Source organism: Dermacentor andersoni, chromosome 1 (genome assembly GCF_023375885.2).
Source record: "Dermacentor andersoni chromosome 1, qqDerAnde1_hic_scaffold, whole genome shotgun sequence".
Lineage (NCBI taxonomy): Eukaryota > Metazoa > Arthropoda > Arachnida > Ixodida > Ixodidae > Dermacentor > Dermacentor andersoni.
The window spans coordinates 241,377,687-241,403,938 of NC_092814.1; the positions used below are offsets into that span (position 1 = coordinate 241,377,687).

Sequence of the window (26,252 nt, forward strand, 5' to 3'; positions counted from 1 at the left end):
TTTCAGTTTCACTCTTGAGATTCGACTTCGTTCACATAATTTCTATGGGCCTTGTGGAACTCGCTTACTAACTATACGGGAGCGCAACGCCAGTTCGGTTCGCGCTACCGCAGCCTTCCCGTTATTGCGCAAGGCTGAACGACTCCACCAGTACACATTGGCATTTTATGGCAGTCGCCAAAACATTACGACAAAATAGTAGCAAGATGCTGTAGATGCATTCGTCAACAGCGTTTGTTCGCAAGAAAGCAGGACCTATAAACGGAGAACATAGAAACTGAAGGCAGATAATCAGATCTCGCGCGCTAACCATTCTTTGCCCTGCATCATCGCCGTCGAAAGCGGAGAGAAGAAAGAAAAGTGATGAGAAAACTAAAGCGACCGACTGCTTCGCGGTCCTCGGCATAGAAGCAGGCACTAGAGCCTGTCATTAGCGCGGTAAGGCGAAGAAAGAACAAACGGCATAACATAGGCCATCAGCTGCTCCGCCTGACGGCTATTTAAGAAATTCACGGTGACGTCGCCATATGTCGCCCTTACCCTCTATTTAAAAACACACACACACACTTGAACACACGCACACGCACGCACGTATACAGACGCACGAAAAATATAAGCAAGAAGAACATGCATATTTCAATCCACAATTTCTCCTTCACTATGAGCATACGTGTTTGCGACCAATGTCTGATTGTTATAGCATGCACAATCCACTTGAATTTTTTTGTTCGTGTAGAGTGTTTTAGATTGGTGCCTGGTCAGTGTTCTGAAGGTAAGTTCAAAAGCGCTTTCGTTATGTGCGGCATACATGCAGCGCTGCTTCAGCACCCGAGTAGCTCTAGGGGAGGTTCCACGGAGTTTCCACGCTGATAAATGCATACATGCAGCACGAGTCACCCCTCATTCCATAGCCATACAGGATTTTCGACAGAGGATGCAATACACAGCCAAATGAGTTTCACCTGTGCTTGTTTCATGAGATTTGATGAACTTTTGTAGTTATCTTTGCTCTTATAGGAAGAGGGCTGCCTATCTGTAAAAAAATTTATATTGAGTTTATCTTAAACTTTTATTGCGTCCCTACGAAGTTAAGGGAAACTCCATTGAGTTTCAGTTCTCATTGAGTGCAGCCAGTTGGATGGTAAATAGCTGGTGTTGAGTAGACACAGTAAACTACTAACTGACTGTCTTAATTAAAAGTTAACTGGACCTATTATTGAGAACAATCGTGGAAACTACCTTCAAAAAAATAAATAGATCGTTAGTATAGAAAATTCCTTTCAACGGAGACGACAGACATTTTGCTGCGAAAGCATCATATGGCCCATTGAGCGAAAAGGTCGGCATCTGTAGCAGCGAAACGGAACCTAATTTCCTACTGGCCGCGACGCCACGTCACGTGCGCGCCTCGACGGAGCAGAGTGGGCGAAAGGGAGCATAGGGAGCGCGCCAGGTGTTTCGTGAGGGGAGATGGCATCGCCGCGACGTCGCCCTCGCTCTCCGAAGCCTGTGTTATGCGCACGTTCTTTGCCCGGTCAAGCTCTAGCTTGCGCTCCCACTTCGGCTCGGCAATAGCTATAAAGAAATTAATGTATAAAAATCAGAATAAATCCGAAAGGAAAAACGTTGGCGGTAGTGAGTTTCGAACCTACGACCCCATGTTCAGAAGCCGAGTGTTTTAACTACTGGGCAAAACTTGGCCAAGCGTCTCAACACGCTCGCTTGCCCACGAGGAGTTCATAATTCGAAGGTCCGCTCAGCGGCGTTCAATTGACATTATTGATTCACAACTCATAACAAGTGCTGAGGTGTCTTCGAATTTTTTACTGCTTACGCTGAAATATTTTTTATTTCACATAACTGGTTCCTATGGAGTAAGGAGAAAATTTCGTCATGAATAATTACGAATGCCAACTGTTCATGCTGACTGTGCCGCAAGGCTGGCAGTAAACACTGCAGTGTCGTCTTCGAGTCGCAGGAGAAGGGAATATTTGTCTGTTGATTCGTCATTAATAAAGCGTAGTGCGGCTTGAAGCGCTGCGAGTTCGGCTGCCTTCGACGTTGTCAAGTGAGACGTTTTCAACTTGATAGTGGTGGCTTTTGTTGGAATGACGACAGCTGCGGTAGAGGAAGGAGGGAGGAAAGAGAAAAGCGGAAGGCAGGGAGGTTAACCAGAATAACGTCCGTTTGGCTACCCTACACCGGGGAATGGGAAAGGAGAAACAAAAAATGACAGGGAGAGAGAGGAGGGAACGAAAGAAGGAAATTAGCGGTGATTTCGCTGACGCGTCCGGTCTAATAGAAATTGCATTAATAGTCACAGACGTTCACACAAGCCCGTCGTCCTCAAGAAGTACAAAAGCGACTTCATCGCTTTATGGGCCGACGAGCGATGGGGGCGGTGTTCCAGCAGCTGTGGTAGAGCTGTTCGGCAGGACGAAGCCGTCGGTGTATATGTGTGTGTGTAATTCCGGTACTTCTCATATAATAGGAGTAAGGTAAGCTGTTTAAGAGACGGCGATGATATATCTGGTTTTCTCCGGACTCAGGTATGGTCAGGTTGATCTTTGGCTGAATGAGGCACCAAGAAGGAGTCGAAGGTCTCGCGTCTGATGTGAAGCAAGATCGTAAAGCCTCACAATGTGCGAATATCGTTCGGCAGAACGAGGCACGTGGTCTCTCCGCAGGAAAAGAGGCTAGATGGTGGCAAAAAGTCCAGGAAACGTGCCTTAAGTGCACCCTTACTGCTTCAACTCCGATGTGGGTCTTCATGAGGGCTCTCTAGCGATTGCAATACTTGCCGCCATTGATGCATTTCGAGGAAGACAAATGCGGAACGCCTAGGCCTGAAACCTTTGTCTAGTACGTAGGCTTGTTTTACTTGCGCTGGTTAATTATGGCAAGATGTACAGCAGAAAGCCGAGAAAAAAGTACCCTATATAGTTGCAGCTTAGCGCTTGTGGACATTCTCCAGGTCTTTCCAGTGAAGAACTTCAAAGGGTGACAGATGCTTGTCAACCGCTTTTTCATGTACAATACATGGGGGCTCCATGAGATGTCTCTGTCAATTATTACACCCAAGAAATTGTATGACCAAACATATGGCATCATCTGCCCATTGACTAATACAGTGTACTCCTTCGTCGACTTACGCGTAAATGCCACAAGTGAGCATTTATCGAATGGAATACCAAGGCATTGATTACGGAGCCATAGAACACCTGAATGAGAAAGGACATTAAATAATTTTTCGATGGCTACCAAGTCACTGTGGTATTATCGGCAATGAACGTGCCGATCAAGCTGTTCGTTTAGCTCACGCAGAAGACAACTGCCTATCAATCCCGCTGTCCAGGACAGATTCTGAAAGGATGATCCACCTACTTGTATGCCAATGCACGACATTAGAGTAGAATTAAATACATTTTATGCATGCCCGTTTATACACCCTGTATACAACTTTAACACTTCGACTTCCGCCAAGACTTCCCCGAAGAGACGCAACCCTTTTGTGCAGGCTATGGTTTGGCGTCGGGTTTACCAATGCCTATACGCGTTCCGCATAGGGATGGCCGACACCGCAGCATGTGGCGATTGAGGCGACGAGGAAACAATTCGTCATGTTCTATGCCAGTGCAGGCAGTACAGTGTGCAGAGACAATCGCTTTCCGTCGTGCTGAACCAGTTGGGCGATCAGCCCCTTGTCAGAAGAAAGAATTTTACAACATCGACGCGACCTAACATCGCATCAGATCGCCGTGCAAGCGCTCCTACGCTTCTTGAGATCGACCAGCCTGTGTGTGAACGCCTGTAACTGGAACGTCTTTTCTGTTACCTGTTCCTGTTTCTTTCTCTCTCCCTCTCTCCTTCTCTCCCTCTTTGCCCTCTTTCCAAACTTTATATCCCCAACCCAAGTGCAGGCTAGCAAACCGGAAACTCATCTCTGGTTAACCTCCCTGGGTTTCTTCTCTCTCTCTCTCTCTCTTCTCTCTTGAATACCACATTCGAAATAAGTTCTGTTCGTTTCTTTACTAACCTCAATTAAATTTCTGTGCAGCTTCCCCACCAACCTAAGTGTAGGCAAACATATATGCGCAAGTCAATTGTTCTTAATTAATTTCTAAATAAAAAGGTGCAGCTGGTCACCGGGCTAGTTGATGCCACTCGGATTAGGGCTATACGCGGTAGAGTGGACACTTCGATATGTAGTTAAGCACCGGATGTCTTGTAGGTTCCGCTATGTTTTACGTTGCGTGCTTTTTTATACGTCTATATATAATATGTCACAACCGCATTTCAGCATTTGACTCTCTCATACTGGCTGAAAAATGCATGCCAGGAAGGGAGCAAAAGTTACTCCCACAAAGAAGCGGAATACGCAAAATGAGAGACAAAGCCATCAAGACAATATGTCAGTATAAAAATAAAAGCTATGTCACTATGATTGCCAACTTGTCCCCGTTTCTAACAAAAAAATTAGTGCGTACTTTCATCATCGTCATCATCATCATCATCATCATCAGCCTGGTTACGCCCACTGCAGGGCAAAGGCCTCTCCCATACTTCTCCAACTACCCCGGTCATGTACTAATTGTGGCCATGTTGTCCCTACAAACTTCTTATCTTAATCTCATCCGCCCACCTAACTTTCTGACGCCCCCTGCTACGCTTCCCTTCCTTTGGAATCCAGTCCGTAACCCTTAATCACCATCGGTTATCTTCCCTCCTCATTACGTGTCCTGCCCATGTCCATTTCTTTTTCTTGATTTGAACTCGCATTTGTTCCCTCACCCAATCTGCTCTTTTCTTATCCCTTAACGTTACACCCATCATTCTTCTTTCCATAGCTCGTTGCGTCGTCCTCAGTTTAAGTAGAACCCTTTTCGTAAGCCTCCAGGTTTCTGCCCCGTAGGTGAGTACTCTACCAGTCACTTAATTAAACGAAATAGAACATTCAAGTGTACTCAATAGAGTTCTAACTGGAAGTCACTTATTAATTTTAGTTTAAGCTTAGTGGACATTGTCAATTCATTATTAAAACTCAAAAATAAATACTAAAATAATGGTAAATTAAAACTCATTTCATTCTATTTTAGCAAAGTCCATTAAAACTGAATTAAAACGCAACTAATGCTTTTGTGAGATTAGATATAGAGGGCATCTACTGCCTACTCGCAAGTAAAGATTATCGGTTGTATATGGATCTTCCCAGCTATACGGAGGTCTGTCCTTTGATGCGTGAAATCCGCGTGGTGGGTCAAAACGTCAGCATAAACAGAAAAAGGCAGTCAATTCCTCACGTTCAGGCGTTTTTTGAATGTAGTTCAATTTCAATTAGTGCGTTCAATATCCTAAAACTTCACAATGCGCTATGTGGGACGCGGTATCGCAAGACGCCGAATTAAGTTTGGCCACCTGGGCTTGTTTAACGTGTGCCTAATACATGCCCGTTTCCCATGGGAGTGCGGCCGCCGCGGCCTGCAACCGAAACCGCCGAAAGTGGTCCCACAAGTTGCAGATTCTGAAAAGCCTCGCGATGCGCAGTGCGTGTCTTGATGGAGTGTGGCTGTGTAACTTGGCGACAAAATTCGATCTTAGCAAAGCAGCCGCTTTCAGTGCGCGCGCGCACGTGTGTGTACACAGGTTGTCCCAGCTAACTGTAGCCAGAGTTTAAAAATGTGCGAATGCCACGTAGCTGGACAGAACCAAGGTAATGTTGTTTGCCGTCGCTCGGAGATACCGAAGTTATATTTTTTTTTCATTCCGCCTAATCAGATAATTAGTATTAATTTATTAATCAGCTTGTCAAATTTTATAATTAGACGAAAAGTGTCAATGAGAAAATTTTACAGCAACATGAAAAACTCCCGATGCAGCTTTCTGTTGCTCAATACGTGCTGCATAAAAGTGCTTTTTTTTTTTTCGAGCGTGAAAGAAGCCCACGAACGCACGCAAAGTGCCTCGCGCGGCTATTCTGCGTGCATTTGCGGGCTACTTTTATGCTTGAAAAAAAAAAAAAAACACTTTAATGCAGCACGTATTGAGCTACAGAAAGCTGCATCGGGAGTTTTTCATGGTGCTCTACAATTTTGTCATTGACAATTTTCGTCTAATTATAATATTTGAGAAGTTGATTAATAATTAAGAGCATTTCGATGGGAGCGAAATGCGAAAACACCTGTGTACTTAGATTTTGGTGCATGTTAAAGAACCCCAGGTAGTCCAAATTTCCGGAGTCTTTCACTACGTCGTGCCTCGTAATCAGGAAGTGGTTTTTGCACGTAAAACCCCATAATATTTAATTATTACTTAATGCTAATTATCTAATTAGGCGGAAAGAAAGAAATAATCTGAGCCTCTCCAAGCGACGGCAAACATTACCTTTGTTCTGTCGAGCTACGTGGAATTCGCACATTTTAAAACTCTGTCTAAAGTTAGCTGGGACCCCCTGCATATCAGTTGTTTTTTAAGAGTTAACAGAATGTTGAAAAAGACTAAGAAAATTGCCTGCAGCATAGAGCAGAAGTTTGTCCACTGAGCTTCATTATTCAACATACGGATATTTGCGCAAGTCAGGATGCATAATTGATCAATTACCAACATTTCATTAAGTAACTTTCTAACTAATTAATTTAGGGCAAATATTGCAAATCCCGAATTCAAGCCAGTGACTTTCAAGGCACGTCCGATTGTAACGATTTCTGTAACTTTCGCCAGTTTTTTGAGACACGTGCCATTGATTTTCAAGTAAAAATGCACTGTTTTTCTACTTACTTTTTTAGCAGAACATTTTCATGCGTACTTCACTGCACATTTTTTCGGGACCGTAACCATATTCGTTCAGTTAAGAAAACTGCAGGAATATGAATTTCGATATTTAATGCAAATAATAACGCCCGATTTTTTAAAGCAAACCAGCTCGGGAAAAAGAATTGTGATTGTGCTTCGTGCCACATACGACTTCTGGAAATTCGGTTAATCAGGACTTTCGATGCGCGCATGCGTGCATAATGTCATGCTATGCGCATGTGGGCATTGAAACTCTTGAGAAAGTTAACTAAAAGAGTTGTAATGAGTTCCGTCTATTTAAAAAAAAAATAGGGATGCTTTGCAAGATTGGAGAAATCGGCATTTGGCAGAGACGCAAGGAGAAAACAGGCATAAGAAACAGGTTCGTTCTTATACAGGAGTGCCGAGTTGTCCGCAGAAGTATTGGAACAGCCGAAAAAGGGAAGTGAGAGGTGGTGATTTCTAGTATAACAGATACAGGGCGCCTGCTCATGACGCGTCCACAAAACCTTGAAAAGCGTGCCGACTTGCAGAACAAAGAAAGTTCCCGGATTGGCGCACGCGCCCCTGGAGAAGATCCGGGGAGTCATTACTCCTCTTCCCCCCCCCCCCCCCCCCATCCAACCAAGCCTCTTCGGTGTTAAAATGCAGCCAAGCCACATAAAGAAAATGCGACAGGAGAAGCTAGCTTTACAAGGATAGCTAACGAAGGCAGCTCTTGCCGGTTAGGTAGGGCGATCGGCACAGCCGTCGGCGTGGCGTTGCTAGCACGCAGTCGTTGTTGTCAGCTGCAAAAAACACCCCCGACCCTGAAGGCGTCCTCCTTCCGTACGCGAGGAGCACTGCCGCTCGTCCCCGACTTGCTCCGAAGGATGGGGTTGGCCGTGTTTTCCCCCGGAAGCAGTGGGACGGCGCTGGCATGCGCGAGGCCGGTCCGGCCAGGGGACCCCCACTTGAGCTGCGCGTACTTAGCGCCGGCGCCATCACGTCGGGCACCCAGGGCCACCGCCAATCGATGGCCTGTCCGGCTTACTCCGCGCGCTCCTCTTGGTCAACTCTTCGCCCGGGAGAGTGGGCGGGTGGAGCCTCTCATCCCGGCGCTCGTTTCCTCGTTTTCTTCTTCGCTGGCGACAGCTTCTTAGTGTGGCTCAACGGAAGGGGGCATCGCGTGTCCCGCCGGCGTATCCTTTCCCTCGGGCCGCTCGCTCGCCCCTCGGAGGAGCAGCGCTTCCGCACCGCGGCGGCGAAGGACGCGCTGTTGCGGGCCCGTGCAGCAGCAGCAGCTCCCGTTACTTGTGTTGTGTGTGCGTGTGTCAGCGCTGGGCATGCAGACAGCGAGACACACGAGACCCGCGGCCGCTCATTGTTCGGCTGCGGATGCTCGCCCAGCCGCGTCCAGCCGTGTTCGCGGAAGCTGCCGCGAAAGCCAATCTCTGTCAGCTCGGGTGTAGCCTCAGCCTTTTTGTACATACGTTAGGCGGTGGACACTTCCATTGCGCTTTATCCGTTTAGTTTGCCATCGCTCGAGTTTCCTTCCATTTTCGCACAACTTGGACACAGATGTTCCAGCTAGCAACGACGCCGATATGTCGGACGGCGAATGTGCCGTGCTCGTAATTTTTTTTTTTTTTTTTTTTGTCGAGCTTCGTCGAATGAATTAACATAAATAGAACAAAAGAACACCAAACAAAAAGGCGGACAGCACAAGTGTTGGCTAAGCATTCCACACCCGCATCGTCTCTCGTCCAGCTTTTTGATCATTTGTGTTAATTTTTCCCGAACCAGTCAGCCCAACTGCACCCGCTGTTTAGGGTCACTGGATCTGCGAGAATTTTAAAGCTCAATGCACCAGCGGGCACAAATGGCGGGAACTTACCTTTTGTTCGCGCAAGACAAACGGAGACTCGTGTTCCACGACGTGCACGGCCCAAAAACTAGCACTTCTCTATTCAACAGACCATAACACGAATCCTATCCCTTGCTCCCTTGTCCAGGGCGAGATTACCTGAAAATATTTTTTGTGATACACATATATCTGCGTTGCGGTGTACGGCGCCACCGTTCCGTTTTCCGCGAATTCGGAGAACATGTACCATCACGCCGAAATGAAGGCGAAAGCGAGAAGACAAAATATAAGGCGAATTTTCTTTTCCACATTCGTTAGGGTGCGTGAAACTGGTGTGATTCATCAACAAGCCCTTAGTATTGGCACTAGAGTGCACTTAGCGCCCACTTACGTCGCCTTAACATATCCTGATTTCAAGTGGTTATGTGTAAGACTTGTTCTGGCGCGCCCGCGTATATATGTGTGTGTTTTCGTTTGCATTTCCTTCTGACGGGATTCTGGCATACAAATTGCTAAAGTATAAAGGATAAAGGAGCTCCCCCGCACCAGAATGCATGTATAAGACCCCAAAGACACGCAGAGATGCACATAGTTCCCCCATCCTGCATTGCTTCTCTAGAACCCTGTATGTGTATCAGATAACTGCTTTCACTCGTTCGCTAGGCTAATTGTTAGCGCCGCGATGTTATTGACAAAGAGACCGTCAGCAGGCATGCAATCTTGGCTGATGTGTTTCGCAGGCGATGGTGAAGGATGTGACCTGCCTGGACACGCAGTACTGGGTACTGCTGGACCTTCCCCGTCAGGAGAAGCAGGAACAGGTGAACGCGTACGTGCTGCGCGCCTGCGCCACGCTCGAGAAGGCGTCCGAGTCGAGGACGCAAGACGCCGCCGCCAGGGCCACCGCAGACGAGGAGGCCCGTGAACGCAAACAGAGGCTCGACGGTGAGTGGCGCGAAGTCTGGGACTGAGTCCCGAACACTAGGCACTCAACAATACTACAGTTCGCGCCAGTTTAAGCCACTTCGCTGCTAGCGCCACCCAATGAGTCCTATACGAATCCGGAACTGGCATAATATAACGATTCTTCTAATTCGATTCTGTTTCGTTCTTGTACGCCGCAGTGACTGGCCAATCCTAACGGTAATATGAAACGGGGTGTCGCTCAATGGAACAAGAAGACTAGCGCAAAAGAATCTATTTGGAACACAAGTGAAATAGAATCGTTGCATTATGTCGGTCATGCACGACCTTCCACGAAAGTGCAGTGACTACTGCGAATAACTAGCTGCATACGCTATGCCTTCACTTGTTCAAAACGAATGTTTTCATGCAAGCACCAAATGTATGCTGCTAGAGGTTAAGCGCAGCACCTCAAAATCAGGTGAATCGAATGGTATGTCAGAGGAACAACAGTTGGCAGACAAACGCATGGTATGATAAATGTCGAAAGTAGTGAATCGCGGAGAGCCAACCACCCATGCTTTACCGATTCACCGATTCCACAGAACGGTGCAAGCGATCACCACTGCAAACACACCTACAGCTTCTCGCGTCAAGGTCGGATCACACTATTGCAAAGCATGGACGCATCGATGGTTTTCCTGCAACTAACGTAACCTCAATATCAGTATCATATTGTCAGAAAAAAGGCAAACATTCACGCCTTCTGTGGTGCGAAACTACACAAGGGAGAGAGAAAAAAATAAATACAGATTGTAACGCCTACATTGTTTCACCAAATTTTGTACACAGTGGTCTCAGGGTTGTCAGACGTTTGTTCCCACGTGTACACGTCTTTCGCCGTTATAACAAGATGACACACCAGGTTGCGCAATTCAGCATTCTTAGAAACCTGAGGTCCAATCAGCTAGGCAGCTAAACTTTCTGAAAAAATTGGGATTATGAGAACTGAAATCCGGTGGTTTCCTGGGCATATGGGGAAAATGGACGAGACTCAGGTAAACCTCAATGAGGTTGCTCATGACCTGGAACGAGGACTTGCTAACCGTGACAGTCACTAATTGAGCCGTTCACCATCAAGCCAGGGAATCTAGAGATCATTTAATAACTCTCAATGACATTACCAAACATTACTATTTAGGACGCAGGAAATTCCCATTGCCACATTCAAAACTAAACAGGGCTCAGGCAGTCTCACTGCGCTTATTGCAAACACGTACATATCCCACGCCGTACCACATTAATAATATATATCGACCTCGTTGAAGAGTGGGAAAAAGGATTCAAAGCCCATTGTTTCAAGACCAACTAAGGGCCGTCCAGAGGGCTCATGATGTCGCTGAAAGGCTTGGCCTGGCAGTGCCAATGTGGGAGCGGCCCGCCTTGGCTTAAAAGGTCGCGCCTCCGGACCTCATTTCAATAAAAGTTTTAACACACACACACACACACACACACACACACACGCACACACGCGCGCGCGCGCGCGCGCGCACGTTACCTCGCTTTCTTTCGCTGTCTTATTTCTATGTTTAAGTAGCCGTAAATGAAGCAGTCACCCTCGAGGACGTCTGAATGCATTCGTTTACGAGACGTGGAGAAAAACTAAAAAAGAAACAGTGAAGAGCATTTTGGTAGTTGTTGTAGTAGCAATTGGTAGTTTATTGAAACAAACAAACAGGCAAAAAACAAATAAGAAGGAAAGGAAATTATTGGTGACCGTACCGTAACTGTGTAGCACAGTCTGCTGACAGTTGAACGAAGGTCAGCAGTGGGATGATGGAGTTAAATGAATAAAATGACAGGGATAGCTGTGAGAATAGATCAAAGAAGGCAACTATTCATTAGATATACAACAGAGCGACTGGTTTATCAAGGTTTATCCGTAGTTTGCTTGTGGAGTGCCTTCCTCAAAAGAGTCTGTAACCCGGTCCCACACAGCGGCACTATTAGGTCACGTAATGCAGCGAAGTAGAGGCTCTACTGCTCGAGGAAGCCACACAGTGTCTTTGTGAGCTGCCTTTCGCGCGTAGATACGCGTTACAATATACAAATCAACCCGACCCAGGTCGATTTGTATATTGTAACCCGTGATTGTTTTCGGTCGAGCTTCCACCTCTTGCAGGAAAATAACGTCAGGAGGGATTAACGCTACCTGTGTGTAAAGTGCGAGTGCCGCGTGTTCGTTATGTAAGGTCCTGCAATTCCAGGACCAGATCGTGACGCCCTCTCTATCCATTTGGAGCTTACGGGCCATGTTCGGACGCTGGGGCTATGGTACTGTGTAGGTCGGAGGTCAGAATATTGATTTCCTCCGTTGTGTGTGTGTGTTTACTTTTTTATTTTTTCTCACTTTTTTTACCCTTTTTTCTCTCTCACCTATCTCTCACCTATCCCTTTGCCCCTCTCCCAGTACAGGGTAGCCAATCGGAGATAATCTCTGGTTAACCTCCCTGTCTTTCCTTTGCCTTTCTCTCTCTCTCCTCCTTTGGCTGCTGTGGTAGTCTTTCGCTATGTTTACGTTTCGGTTCCTTGTTGAGGGTCTCGTTTACGTTGCGTTTCAGGTCCTGGAATTCAACCAGGAACTGCTGCATCTGAGCCTGCATGTGTTGGCGCATTTGTTGCTGCATAATGTGTAGTTGTTGAATAGTGAGATTCCCCTCTCGCATCGGGGACATAGGGCGTTGTCGCGGTGGCGGGAGAGGTATCTTTACCTGCGGAGGTGGTTGTGTGTTAGGATTAGCCGGCTGCGGTAACGGTTGCTGCTGCTGGCGCAGCGATTGTTCTCGAATCGCGGCCTGCAGCGTGAGCGCGCCCATGTGTTTCTCTAAAGTTTCGATCTTGCGTTAGAAGTTGTCTAGGCGTTGTTTGAGCTGTCTGTTTTCTGCGATTACTTGATTACTCCGACCGGCCAAGCGCCACCGGGTGCCGGTGGCGTTTGGGGCTTGCGGCTCGCTGAACTGGAGCGAGATCGGGATCTGCGGTCGTTGCTGCCTGGTTTATCGCTGTTGCATCGCTTATAGTTGTCTTCTTCGTCCTCCGAAAAGAATCATCGTATGTTTTTTTTTTTTTTTTTTTTTCTGTCAGGGTCGGTGGTGGTGCCTTGGGCTTGGCCGGTCGGAGTCGTTGCTTGCACGAGTTGTCGCTGGTCGGGTAAGCCTCTCCGCACGAGGCACAGTTTACCGCGCTCGTGTGTCCGTCGTTAGGGTTAACGAGTCCGCAGAGTCTGCATGTGGGTCGATCAGTGTTTGGACAAACGTCGGTGCGATGGCCTTTCTCCCTACTTTCTAAAGCTGGTACAGCGCAACATGGAAAGGAAGAAACAAGGCGAATCTCCTCTCGGTGTGGCATTTTCTGAACTGTCGTGACGACATTGCTTGATGCTTTCTTGCGGCTAGATATTTCGTGCAATCTGCCAATAAAACCAGTCGGAAGTCAGTGCTCTGTCCCTTCTTCTGGCCTGCTCGGCTTGTTTCTTCCTTTCCATGTAGCGCTGTACCAGTTTTAGAATACAATACCAGCTCGCCCAATCCTCAACCCTAGTGAACTTTCTCCCTACATATCTTGCAAACTTGAACAGTTGGTCTGAACAGGGAGCAGCTAAGTTCGCCGCCGTAGTAGTAGACCGTTCGTGGCATTTGCGGGCCGACGGTGGTCAGCGTAGCGCTTTTCGTGGCGCTGATTATTCTGGTTGCGATGATTTCCACTCCTTGCGTTCGTACTCGGAGATGGGCCATGAAAGCCTCGGTCATGGTGCGCATGGGGATGCGGTGCACAACTCCTTTCAGGGTGTCATCGCCATTTGCGGCGTAAGCGGGAACCGCCCTGTCCTTGAGTACTAGAGTGTGGATGAGGCGTGCTTTTTCCGCAACCGCCTCGTATATGGTCGACAGAATGGCTATGTTAGAGCCGGGATTGATTCTCAGGGCAAATTTGTCGTCCTGGGGAAACTGTTTTGGCACGCGTCGATGATCGCTTGAGCCAGCGTCACCACATTTCTCAGTGGAAGCCCCTGGTTGGGTGGTATGACGATCTTGTAGTAGTTTTTCAATATTGGGGGAATTGAGGAACTCTCTGGATCGTCTGGATTTTAGTGGTCGGAATCATTATGGTGTCTTGTGGCTTTATGCTGCCACGTTTCCGCTCCAAGGCTTCTTGTTTACGCTCTCTGGCTGTCTTAACGGCTTGCCAGCTACTATCGTCTCTTTCGGGGTTGCAACAGAGAGCTTCTTGACTCACCGAGTCTGAAGTCTCGTCCATGCGTTCTTCTCCTTGCCTTCCGGAATCTGTGCGAGGGATTCGCTGGTCGTAAGCACTGCGCTCGCCATGATTAGGCCTAGCGCCGTCACGGGAACCCCGTCGGCGATTCGACCCAACATTCTTAGACATACTTCAGTTTCACATCTCCACTCGGGAGGCGGCCGAAGTGGTGGTCACGCGAACTAGTGGCGCTGCGATCGCGTCTTTCGTCACTTCTACCACTTCTGGTTTCGCTTCTGCTTTCATTTCTGTTTTCATTTCGGTGGTGCTGCTTTGTCTGTCACTCCTGTGGTCATTTTGTTGGTGTCGTGTGATGTGCAGCGGTTTCTTCCAGTGAAAAGTTTCGTGCAGACGCGTTTCGGAGTCTCATCACAGGAAGAAGTTTTCTGTGCAGTTCTGCTTTGCCCGCGGCAGCTCGAGCGGCCAGATGCAACTTTACGCTGGTGGTCACTATTTTTTTTTTTTCGCACCGCGAAGACGGCAGAGAGTTCTATATAGGGAAACACATGCTGCGCCGAAAGAAAGAATGCCCCACAGATAAGTACTACGTGTGTGAACGTCATGTTGAGGACGACGATCTATATTTCAATTCTTGAGAACAAATATATATTGATTCCTCACTGGATAAATGAACGCTTGTTCACGGCGCGATTCCACGACTTAGTTATTCCCGGTCTTCACGAACAAATCCCGAAGCCAAGAAATGTGATGCGAAAGCGAAGTTCACCAGTAGAAGCAGCTCGAGAGTTGACAGGCACTTCGAAGGAGGCTTGCAGGAATGCAACTTCGTGCAGGTTTCAAACCAAATGTACTCGGAATATTGTTGCGCTTGCCTTCAAAATATGCACGACTGACTGTGATCAACAACCTCACGACCGTGATTTCGCCTTCTGCACTCTGAAAGCGTGAACTTATTGAAGACAAAGCCACGCAGCAGTGATATGTGAATCGTTTTACATGAAGCAACTGGTAGGTGGAATCTTTTGAATTATGGAAAGTGTTGTCCGTGAAGAGTATCGCACCATATTTGCTGCGTGAAAAGCTGCAACAATATCCACAAAATGCTATTTCGAGCGGCTATACTACCCTCAAAAGCATAATTGAAATCATCCTTAGAGAAGCAGACGGCTTGACAATTAAGCACGGCCGGGTGTGCATAACATAGCAAGCCAAAGTAAAACAGCGACATAGAAGATCATATGTGCGCAACAAACAGTGAAGTGCAGTACTTGCGAAAGGTTATGAACTTTATCTCTTGCTGTGGAAGCAACTTTGTTCGAGCAAGCCTCCGAACACAACCCTTTCATCATCATCATCATCATCATCATCATCATCATCATCATCATCATCAGCCTGGTTATGCCCACTGCAGGGCAAAGGCCTCTCCCATACTTCTCCAACTACCCCGGTCATGTACTAATTGTGGCCATGTTGTCCCTGCAAACTTCTTAATCTCATCCGCCCACCTAACTTTCTGCCGCCCTCTGCTACGCTTTCCTTCGCTTGGAATCCATTCTGTAACTCTTAATGACCATCGGTTATCTTCCCTCCTCATTACGTGTCCTGCCCATGCCCATTTCTTTTTCTTGATTTCAACTAAGATATCATTAACTCGCGTTTGTTCCCTCACCCAATCTGCTCTTTTCTTGTCCCTTAACGTTATACCAATCATTCTTCTTTCCATAGCTCGTTGCGTCGTCCTCAATTTAAGTAGAACCCTTTTCGTAGGCCTCCAGGTTTCTGCCCCGTACGTGAGTACTGGTAAGACACAGCTGTTATAAACTTTTCTCTTGAGGGATAATGGCAACCTGCAGTTCATGATCTGAGAATGCCTGCCAAACGCACCCCAGCCCATTCTTATTCTTCTGATTATTTCAGTTTCGTGATCCGGATCCGCGGTCACTACCTGCCCTAAGTAGATGTATTCCCTTACCACTTCCAGCGCCTCACTACCTATTGTAAACTGCTGTTCCCTTCCAAGACTGTTAAACATTACTTTAGTTTTCTGCAGATTAATTTTTAGACCCACCCTTCGGCTTTCCCTCTCCAGGTCAGTGAGCATGCATTGCAGTTGGTCCCCTGAGTTACTAAGCAAGGCAATATCATCAGCGAATCGCAAGTTACTAAGGTATTCTCCATTACCTCTTATCCCCAATTTTTCCCAATCCAGGTCTCTGAATACCTCCTGTAAACACGCTGTGAATAGCATCGGAGAGATCGTATCTCCCTGCCTGACGCCTTTCTTTATTGGGATTTTGTTGCTTTCTTTATGGAGGACTACGGTGGCTGTGGAGCCGCTATAGATATCTTTCAGTATTTTTACATATGGCTCGTCTACACCCTGATTACGCAATGCCTCCATGACTGCTGAGATTTCGACTGAATCAAACGCTTTCTCGTAATCAATGAAAGCTATATATAAAGGTTGGTTATATTCCGCACATTTTTCTATCACCTGATTGATAGTGTGAATATGGTCTATTGTTGAGTAGCCTTTACGGAATCCTGCCTGGTCCTTTGGTTGACGGAAGTCTAAGGTGTTCCTGATTCTATTTGCAATTACCTTAGTAAATACTTTGTAGGCAACGGACAGTAAACTGATCGGTCTATAATTTTTCCTTTAACAACCCTTTAGCAACTGCAGAAACATAAGTATGGGCAATACGATGAAGAAAAATGCCTGTGACTTCAGATGTACGTGATTCTGTACTCCTATAAGCCTCTTTATTTGCAAAAATATCAGGTCGTCTAAAACAATCCTGGCATATTCACCGTTGATTAACTCGTACATAATTAAACAGTAATTTATCGTACATTAGAGAATCATGCTTCCGGCGATTTATTCTGGAACACCCCAGTCAGGCTGGAGGAACCAACCACGAGTGCCTGCATTTGGATGTGAAGATTTGTAATCGTTAACATGACTAATCAAGTTTTATGTGATCATGCGCATTCACTTGACAAAAAAGAAGAAAAAAGATACGAAACTACTGCTTACAGAGCACGTGCACGTGGACCCGCCAGTAAAAAAGAAATGCAAGATTACTTTGAAAAAAGGTTGCTCTAGTAAATAAAAGACTTCACAATGTTATTTGCCAATTTTGTTCGTAGAAAATAAAATAATCCCTTAACCTGTGAGGGTTGAGTTGTAGAATCGTTTCTTGCCACTTCCTGCCGATCACATTGAACGTATATATTTTTAGATGCGTCAGGGACATGTAAAAAGGCATGCACAAATTAGGTTTATTAGACACGCAACAGATGGCGGGCGGAGAAATTCATCGAGCACATTCAAGTTTAGAAATAGGAGTTTCGTTTGCTTATTGTTTATAGCTTATAAAGATGCCAATCCATTTACACTACTTTAACTGGTTAATGTATGTCATCGCAAACTACGCACTTTTGTATCGATACAAGGCCTTACACCTTTCGCTCGATAGACAGGTTTTGCAAAGGGTACTCGCGAAAGAATGATTACGCAGCAAAATAATGAGAGGTGGTTAGCTTACCAGCAGGAGGAGTAGCATTTGGTGCACCTTACAATCTCGAGCTGCGCACGATACGCTCTTAATAAAGCTGCAGATTATATACAGGAGCTCGTCTTTGTTACACATGGTATGAATACGCTGCTAGAAAAACGCACTGAGCAGACCAGTATGGCGCTTCTAACTAGGAAAAGTCGGTTGGAAAACCGAATCGTCCCGCCCGGCCGCTCATTTGCGCCGTACAGCTACAGCCTCGATGAGCTATCCACACGTGCATCTCGATGTCGGCACAGGGAAATTTCATTTTTTTGTATTAACTTTGGCATAAAAATATTAGTGGGCAGCTAAACCTCATTCGCTAACGAGCAAGCGGTACAGGTTAGGTGGGGCAAACGATGCGTCGCACGAATCATAGTAGACGAAGCACCGTACGCGAAGAGAGACGCGACTGCAAGACACATTGGCACAGATACATCGACACGGTAAAGTCGCTGTTACTTAAGCGCGGCAGGTTTGTCACAAAACTCGAAGTACGTATCTAGACTACATTTGCCGACGGATAAGCGCTACAGGCCAGTTGGTGCAAACGATGCATTGCAGCAGGAGTAGACGACGCGCGGCGCGTGACGAAAGACGCGACTGCAGCGCCGGTAGTTCCAGTGACAGCCGCTGTGGGTACGTCAGCCAGTGGGCTCGCATAGGGAGCTGCGAAACTGAAGTATGTCTAAGAACGTTGATTCGACCGGCCGCTGTTGCCGCTTAGGCTTAGCGGTGTCGCACGTGGCGTTGAAGTTCCAAGAATCCTCCTGGGGGGGTTCTCAGTGGTTCAATTTCCACGCGGGTGGTGGCGATACGTTCCTCAGAACGTTGGACGACTGATGAGAGCGTTTTCTGGCGAAGAAACCACAGAAAACTTATAGAACTGCGGAGTCCAATGCGAGCACGTGATCATGCTGATTATGATGATGATTTGTTGGCATCATCTTTGAAACGGGGCGAGGACAAGTCGTCAGCTAGCTTGCTTGAGTTGTTTAGGTACGCTAGCAATGATTTTCCTTCTACCATCCTTGTATCGGGCGCGATGCCCACCACTGGAGATGCGGGCGCTGCAGTCGTTTTGACGTGCAAAGTTGGATCCCGTGATCCCACATTGCTTCACTGAAAGGAAGCGGACGGTTGGAACGCGTTATTTAACAGCGATTTCCTAGTGCTTCTTCCTTAGAGCAGTGTTTTTTTGCATCCACTTCATGTGCACGGACACCTAGAGATTACACAAGCTGGGAAAGTGCCCTCAAAGTTATCGGCGGCATGGGACTTTACTGCTCCGTGCCGCAGTGCGTTACGTACGGGAAGGAGCGGGGTGTGAGCTTTCACTTTTACCCCGAGGATAAGAAACTGCGCAAAGATTCGAATGGGTAGGGAGCCGAGCTCCTACGCACGTGTTTGCAGCAAGCACTTCCGCGAAGAAGAGTTTGCGCACGGACTAGGAGCGCATATGTTCGGTGAGTATATAGCAGACGACGTCAGACGAACGCTCACGTATACAGTGCTCAGCGAGTGATACGCAATACTTGGACCGCATATCGGCCGGTGCTAGGTGCTCGACGAGGGGCTGAGTGCAGTCACAATGCATCACAAGGACTCTCGCTTTCATGCAACACAGAAATGCACAATCTCAGTGTCACCAGTGCCCACCGGTGGCGCAAGAAGGGCCAGCAGCCACGCGCCCCCATAGTATCGCGTTTCAATCGCTGAGCACTGTTCGTTGGCCGCAAACCGCCAGCACAACATCTGTTTCTTTCGCGACAGGGTGGAAAAAGCGCTGCCTTGCGCCCGGAGCCGTGTCGTCGAGACATTTACTGGTGCGCCCTTTGGATCGTCCGCCTACTGAGTGTCGCCGAATCCGGAAGGAACAGAGTGGCAGCATGCTAGTGCATTCAGATGCGCCAAGTAATACGACCGGGTGTCACGCGATCGCGAGCAAGCCCGATCGGGACCAAATTTCTCGATCGCGCATGGCCCTTTGTGCAAGTTGCGGAAAAGAGTCAATCATCAAAAATTCGATCGATCGAAAATGCACTTTGTGACACCCGTATAAGGTTCGTGCAATAAGAAGCAACAGATAAATATTAACATCATGCCGCAAACAAACGTGTGCGCGTCGTCACAGTGGCGAAACCATAAAATGTTATCTAGCTAAAACGTCGCAAAGGGTACGCCCATCAGAAAAATAACAAAGCTAAACTCCCCGAATGACGCGCGCACGTGCATTCGTGCGCATGCCTCAAATCATGTGAGAAAGGTCGCGGCTTCATGCAGCTCAAAGCACGTTGGGTTGCGCCCCACAAAACAGAGAAACCACTTGCGTCGTGCTCGATGGGGGTATGCGTGCTAAACAGGAATCTAAATTTGCGAATGCCATTTCTTTGCCGCGTCAGCCGCGGCCCGCTTGTTTAGATGCCCACCTACAATGGATGAAATTACAAGGTGGACACGTTGCACGCCTTTTTTTGCAGCAAAATTATGTTTCTTTACCGCAGGCACTCGCTAAAGCCCATTTGTTGCTTAGTTTGAATTCGTCGAAATCGTTTCTTACCTTTCACAAAAGCAGCGGAGTCGGCCTCCGCGTTTTCCATGTCGGTGGCCATAGCAGACGACGCCGGCAGTCGGGCGTTGTCTAAGCCTTCATAAGGAAGTTAATATTTTGGGAACAGTTACTTCACATATCGTACAGTCGGTGACTACGCCATAGCAGTATTTTACTGATTTCGTCTAAGTGGAATACAATGATTAATAATAAAATAAAATAAAAAGACGACGTGAGAGCGGCTGCAGGCAGAGCAGGGACGGCCTGGCGGAGCACTCCAACTTTGCACGTCACACGGATGACCCCACATGACGGCGCCACGATATGTCCTCGCCCCCAATACATCTCTTTAATCTTATCTTTCTACCGTGTACCACTGCCTATGCCTGTAATGAATCTGGTCGTATCAGTCTTTTCCCTGCTGCTTTTCCACCAATACTCTAAACGTTTATTGCTTATCTCGACTGCTGACTGGCTGATACCTTCCCTCTACTTTAAACCCAAGCTCTTCTGGCAGTTGTACGTTATACGTACTGGTCTCGCTGGGTGAATCCCTTCGCATCCCATGAGGATGTGCTGAGTTGTCCAGATTTTTGCTGCAGCATACACATGCCTCATCAAATTGTGAACATTTGCAAATATTTTCTGAATATTGAATACTTTCCTTAGGCAACCAGCTCGAGCGTCAAATAGCAAGGCACTGTAATTTGTGCTATCGTACAGATTTTAGCTTCTATTTTTTTTTCTTCTCATTCTTGTAAATCTCCATGGTACATTTTGTTTCCATTCTTTGCATCCAATTCGTTGTCTCTGTTCCTCTCACTTTCTTTCTGATGACTCCTGGTTGGCTACTTAAACTTTCAATTACCCTTTACTTGGTTGCCAACTTTGTTGACCTCTTCCTCCATTCTGTGTCCACGCTTTTTAGTTGCACATAATTGTGCACTTCAGCCGCCAATTTATTTTGATCCATGTTACTGAGTTTTTCGTCAAACCTAATTTTGCTCTGCGCTTCTCCGGCTTCAAACGAGGCCCGGTCAAGTTCCTTTGCACTGCCTCACTCGTGGTTTTGCCGTGGATTCGCAGAGCCAACCGGCCCACCAATCTTTGGCTAACTTCCAACTCCGATAGGATATCCGATTTTAGGCATAGAATGGCATTTGCGTACGTTAGTGCTGGCACCATTACTCCTTTCCAGATTCCATGCACCACCTCATATTTATTTTGGCCCATAAGTGCCCCATGTTTCACTATTGCTGCATTCCTCTTCCCTTTTACTTTCAGACTATCTTGGTGGGTGCTTGATTAAGTATGTCCTTCCTTTATGTATACGCGGGGGTATTTATATTGCTTGACTATATGCCTATGACTTGCTGTTGAATTGACACAACGTAGTTACTGGCACGGCCGCTCGATGCAAAGCAAGGTGCGGCCAGCTACGTCGCGCCGCGGACAATAGGCGGGCGCCTCTCGGCCGAGTTTACAGTTGCGACCGCTTTTCTTGGTGAGGGCGCCACTGGTCGGGGATGCTTTCGCGACTTCGCGCAGGGGCTAAGCGGGCGTTGGTTCTCGCGTCAAAACGCGTTTGCCTCGTGCTCTATGCACTAATCTCGTGTTTTTTCGCGTGCGTGTGTGTGAGAAAGTTGGTTCGCGTCAGAACGTGTTTGCCTCTTGCGATATGCATTAATCTCGTGCTTTTTCGCGTGCGTGTGTATGAGCAAGTCGGTTCGCGTCAGAACGTGTTTGCCTCGTGCGATATGCATTAATCTCGTGCTTTTTCGCGTGCGTGTGTGTGAGCAAGTTTGCGTGTGCTTGCTGTGCTATGTTAAGGCTCTTCGGTGTGCGTGTGTGCCGTAGCCAGCCTCGTTCATGTGGCGCGATGCCGCGCAACTGTTGTGTGCCACTCTGCGGCACAAATGCCAAAAAGGAGCCGACTGTGAAATATCAGGAGTTCCCCTGTCACTTGGAGCGTCGAGAAGCGTGGCTAAAAAATATCTCTCGCCAAGGAGTGTCGGGAAAAGGAAGCAAGTGGGAACCGAGCGATAGGTCTCTGGTATGTTCCCTGCACTTTACAGAAAGTGGCTATAAAACGAACACGAAACTTGGGCTCCTGCTTCCGAATGCGGTACCGACCGTGTTTTGCAAATATCCACAGTACCTGCAAAAAGAGAATGTGTAGCCCAAAAAACGCCATCGAAGAAACTTTACTGATCACACAGTAGTTGAGGCAAGCGATAATTGCGGCAGCTCAGGAGAAAGCCCCAACATCGAAAGCGCCTTGCAGTTTCTCAGCGACGAGGTGGAAGCTCTAGTTCCAGAGACTGCGTTAGAATCATGCTCTGAACGTAGTTTTTCTGTTGACCAGGCCTGCCAAACTACATTAGATATTGTGGACGTCCTAGAACAGTCAAAGCAAGCAGTCAGGAGATTGAAAAAAAAAGTTGCCCGTCAAGGAGAATAGTTGAAAAAATTGCAGTCCGAACGGGACGAAATGAAAAACCGCCTCTTAGTTTATGAAAACAACAACGAAATTCAGTCCTTTGTTCAGGTATTACAAAGAGCGGAAAAGGAGACAAAGCTGCTGTTTTTATCAGCAACCAAGTGGCCACTTCAGGGAGAAAAAAACCTGCCTACAATGAAAGAATCCTGCGGGAATGTGTTTTATGGAAAGCGTGCTCAAATAAAGGGTATGAGCATGTTCGAAGCAGATGCCTTTTGAAGCTTCGTTAAAAGGGACGCACTCCTTAGATAACCTCTAGCATCACTCAATATGCTTCGTTTTCATGAGAAACAATCTACTGATGATTATCAGCAATGATAAGCGTTTTTATTTCATCAAAGTTAGTTTGAATTACTTGGGAAATTCGTAGAAGTTCTACCTATGTAAAGTTTTTACTTTGCGTACGTGTTCACGAGATGTGAATAAAAGTACTGATAGATTGCTTCAAGCAGAACCTCCCGATGGAAGTGCACCACCCGGTCGTGCATCGTGCGGGCAACCGTCACGAATAGCGTTCAGGCGTATTCTAGAACAAATTTCCACCCCTGTGACAATCTGTTGGCGTTTGTGGCGTAATCAGCACTTCGAATGACGACTTAAGCGATTTTGTCTGCAATTTCCAAATATAAAACGCATTATTTACGCCTTGACTGGAGTGGAGATCGCGCGTGCCGACGCAGCTGTGAAGGCGCTCTCTGTCAGCAGCCATCCCCGAGCGGTGGCGTCGCAGCGGGCGCATGGAGAACTAGGCCCGAGACGCCGTTCAGGCGCGACGCAGCGGGCCGCACCTTGTGCTTTTGGATCGAGCAGCCGTGTTACTGGTCTCTTCATTAAATATCATAGTTCCCAATTTCTCTGTGCTAAATTTAAGGCCCAGATTTGTCGTTGCGTAGCCACAACTATTGGCCAGTGTCTGTAAATCTCTTGGACTGTCTGCTAGTAGCACTATGTCGTCCGCATAGACCAGTGCCGGGACCTTCTGTTGCACCATTTGTCCATTACGCGTGTATATGATAACCTAACCTAACCTAAACATAAAGCGTGAACAACAATGAAGGCAGAGGGCACGCTTGCAGAAACTCCTCTGGGAGTTGCTTAAGTATACGTACGCATTGTGCCACTGGCTCATCTCCACGCAGCACGGTGTCATTATCAATGTCCGTCTAGTATTGGGGGCGAGCTCCACCACTGGAAAAGCTGGCGCCACCGTCGGCGTGACGTGGAATGAGGGATCACGTGGACACAGCGGCCGCGTCGGCTACTTCGGAAGCGCCAAAGTGAGCTGAAAACGAAAGTTTAAGGTCCCAGCTGCGCTGCGGTTCTGATTAAGTGGTGAGGCTTTACCGCCTTTGGTGTCTGCTTGAGAACATTTGAAAGTACTATAATAGGTAGTGGGTGCCTTTGGAGGCGTGCAGCATGGTAGGCTACTGCTCGGTGCCGCAGTGCTGGACGTACGCAACGGAGCCCGGTGTCAGCCTTATTCACACGTAGCCGCAGGACAAGGAGCTGCGTGAAGCTTTGCTGGCGAAACTTAGAACCGGCAGACAGCCATCGGCTACAACTCGGGTATGCAGCAAGCACAAAAGCGAGGAAGATTTCTGCTACAGCGCCGGGACTGCGCGATATTCGATGACTAGCAGGAAACGCGCACTGAGACGCTCGCCCGCGCCCGCTGCCCGGCTAGTGTCATGACGCTTTATTAGTTCTATGAAATTGTTGATACTATATATATTCTGGCAAGTTCACTAGAATGGAAAGGGAGCAGTAAGAAGCGCATTAAATAAAGGCACGGCACATGATTATGTTTGTGTTATGAATTAATGCACTGGATTACGAAAAAGAAACAGAGGGAAATCGCACGCTGAGAAGACCGATAAACATACAGTGCGACGCAACTTGAGAAATACTATTGAAATGTCCAAGAATTTAGAAGACAAAGAAGATTGAATCGTCGCGACGGCACATCACAGTCGCCGTAGCTAGGCGTCGAAGTCTCTATAACGGAATTATTTTTGAACAGTTCTGATAGCGTCCACGCAACAATGGTTGCTAGTGTACTGTCAAATGCTCATATTCTGCTGCCTGCAGCTCACGGCACGGTGCGAAAACGCGCTCACAACGAAAGCAAAACATTGTGCGCGGACATGCATGCAGACGCGCAGTCGGCCGCTGCGAACCCGTGCGATCGCTGGATTGAGGTTCCATTCTGTTATGCCCCATTTGGTTATACAGACAGCCCACTATAAGAACATATTTCACATAGTTTACTCTCAGCGTTTGGCTACCTTTCACGCAAGAAGCCGGTTCGGGATACTCCGTCGCGCGCAGTGGCGTTCACTGTGCGTATTTGGTAAAGAGATAGCGTCTGTAAACGATTCTGTGCTTTCAGTTTGCCCAAGATTATTATATCGAAAGTGAAAAACTTCCCTCGTTTTGAGAGTACTTACATAAATGTCTAGGAGGGCTGCCGCGTGGTGTTTTTATTGAGCGCCGTAAGCGAAACCTATGAGAAGCGCGCCGCGTGATCCCTCATACTACGCAAGGGAGGCGCTTCCGACAGATGGCGACTCCGTAAGTCCACGCCCCCAATAAACGACAGCGCTGCATGTGGCGGCACGAACTGCTGCGGACGGCGGCGGCGGTGTGTGTGTGTGTGTGTGTGTTTGTAAGGCAGTGATACTGCTCGAGGGAAAACCTATAAAACGACAAAAAATCAACAGGCCTGTGATTCTCATCGCTCGCACATATTATACTAACGCGGAGCTGAGTTATATTAATCGAAATCTTAATTTGCAGAATTTGCAGTCAACGCAGAAGAAAAAAAACGTGCATAAGGTATCGACGATGATTCTCAATGTAATCGAATAGCTCGGACGAACCCACGAGCGAGCAAACTACCGCATCTGAACCTTCGAACAGACAGCTCAAAGCTCGCGTTTAACACGTGCTCAATGTGCGTAACAGAGCTGCGACGAACGCGACCCGCAACTCGGTTGCGCGCGAGAGCACGCGCCTTCTGCAGCGGTGCCTCATCGCAAGTCCGACCACCGACTGCCGACCGCCAACCAGGAAAACGGGCGGAAGAGGCAAAGACGGCTGTTCCCCTTCGAAGACGCTGACTCTGCGCTCTAATCAGGCACGCGTTCGGTCTCAATATTTCCGTTCTTTGCTCTTATGTTTCAACTTTCGTCGGAGGAAGTCGGAGGCACTTTCTGTCAGAGGAAGCTTGCGATTTTGGCTCGAGTCACGGACGGAGGCGCGCAACAGATGGAACGACCGCGCGGCGCTCGACCATTCGTCCGCGCTCTGGAAGAAGCGCTGCCTGAAACAAATGCATCGCGGGACGAGCGGAGCGAGGGAGAGCCTCGCCCGACAGCGGAGCCCCGAGGGTAGGCACCCGCGACTCGTTACTATAGCCAGGAAGGAAGCCGGAGAATGTGCGTCGGCTTCCACAGCGACGCGGCCGCACATGCACCCCGAGGGGAGCTTCCTCGGCGAGCTCACTCGGCATCTCGAGAACGTTCGCTCTCCAATCAGGCGGCAGCGCTCGGACGAAACGGACGAATGCGCCGCAGGCGTTCGTCCCCTGCACGGCGAGCTCGAGCGTCGCAAAAATGCTTAGGATTCTTCTCTCTCGGCAGCCCAGAGCTGAACTGAAGCGAGCTGAGGCGCATCTCTCCTTTCGGGGCGCTGAAACAACTCCGCGAACTTTCGTATTGGGACTAAACACGCCCGGAACCATGCAACGACTACCTGCTGAGCAAATATATTTTAAAAAATGACAGGAAATTACTTTTCGCGTGCGAAATTTCTAACAAAAAAAGA

The 26,252-nt window shown here is 47.8% G+C and overlaps 1 protein-coding gene across 2 annotated transcripts in view; it reads left to right on the forward strand.

Moving 5' to 3' along the window:
• Positions 1-26,252, forward strand: part of LOC126548101 (uncharacterized) — a 213,227-nt gene that overhangs the window by 142,452 nt on the left and 44,523 nt on the right. For both annotated transcript variants that reach the window (XM_055063550.1, XM_050196212.3), the window contains exon 4: positions 9,376-9,580. In XM_055063550.1, the coding sequence (XP_054919525.1) occupies positions 9,376-9,580 (205 nt within the window). The remainder of the gene's footprint in view (positions 1-9,375; positions 9,581-26,252) is intronic.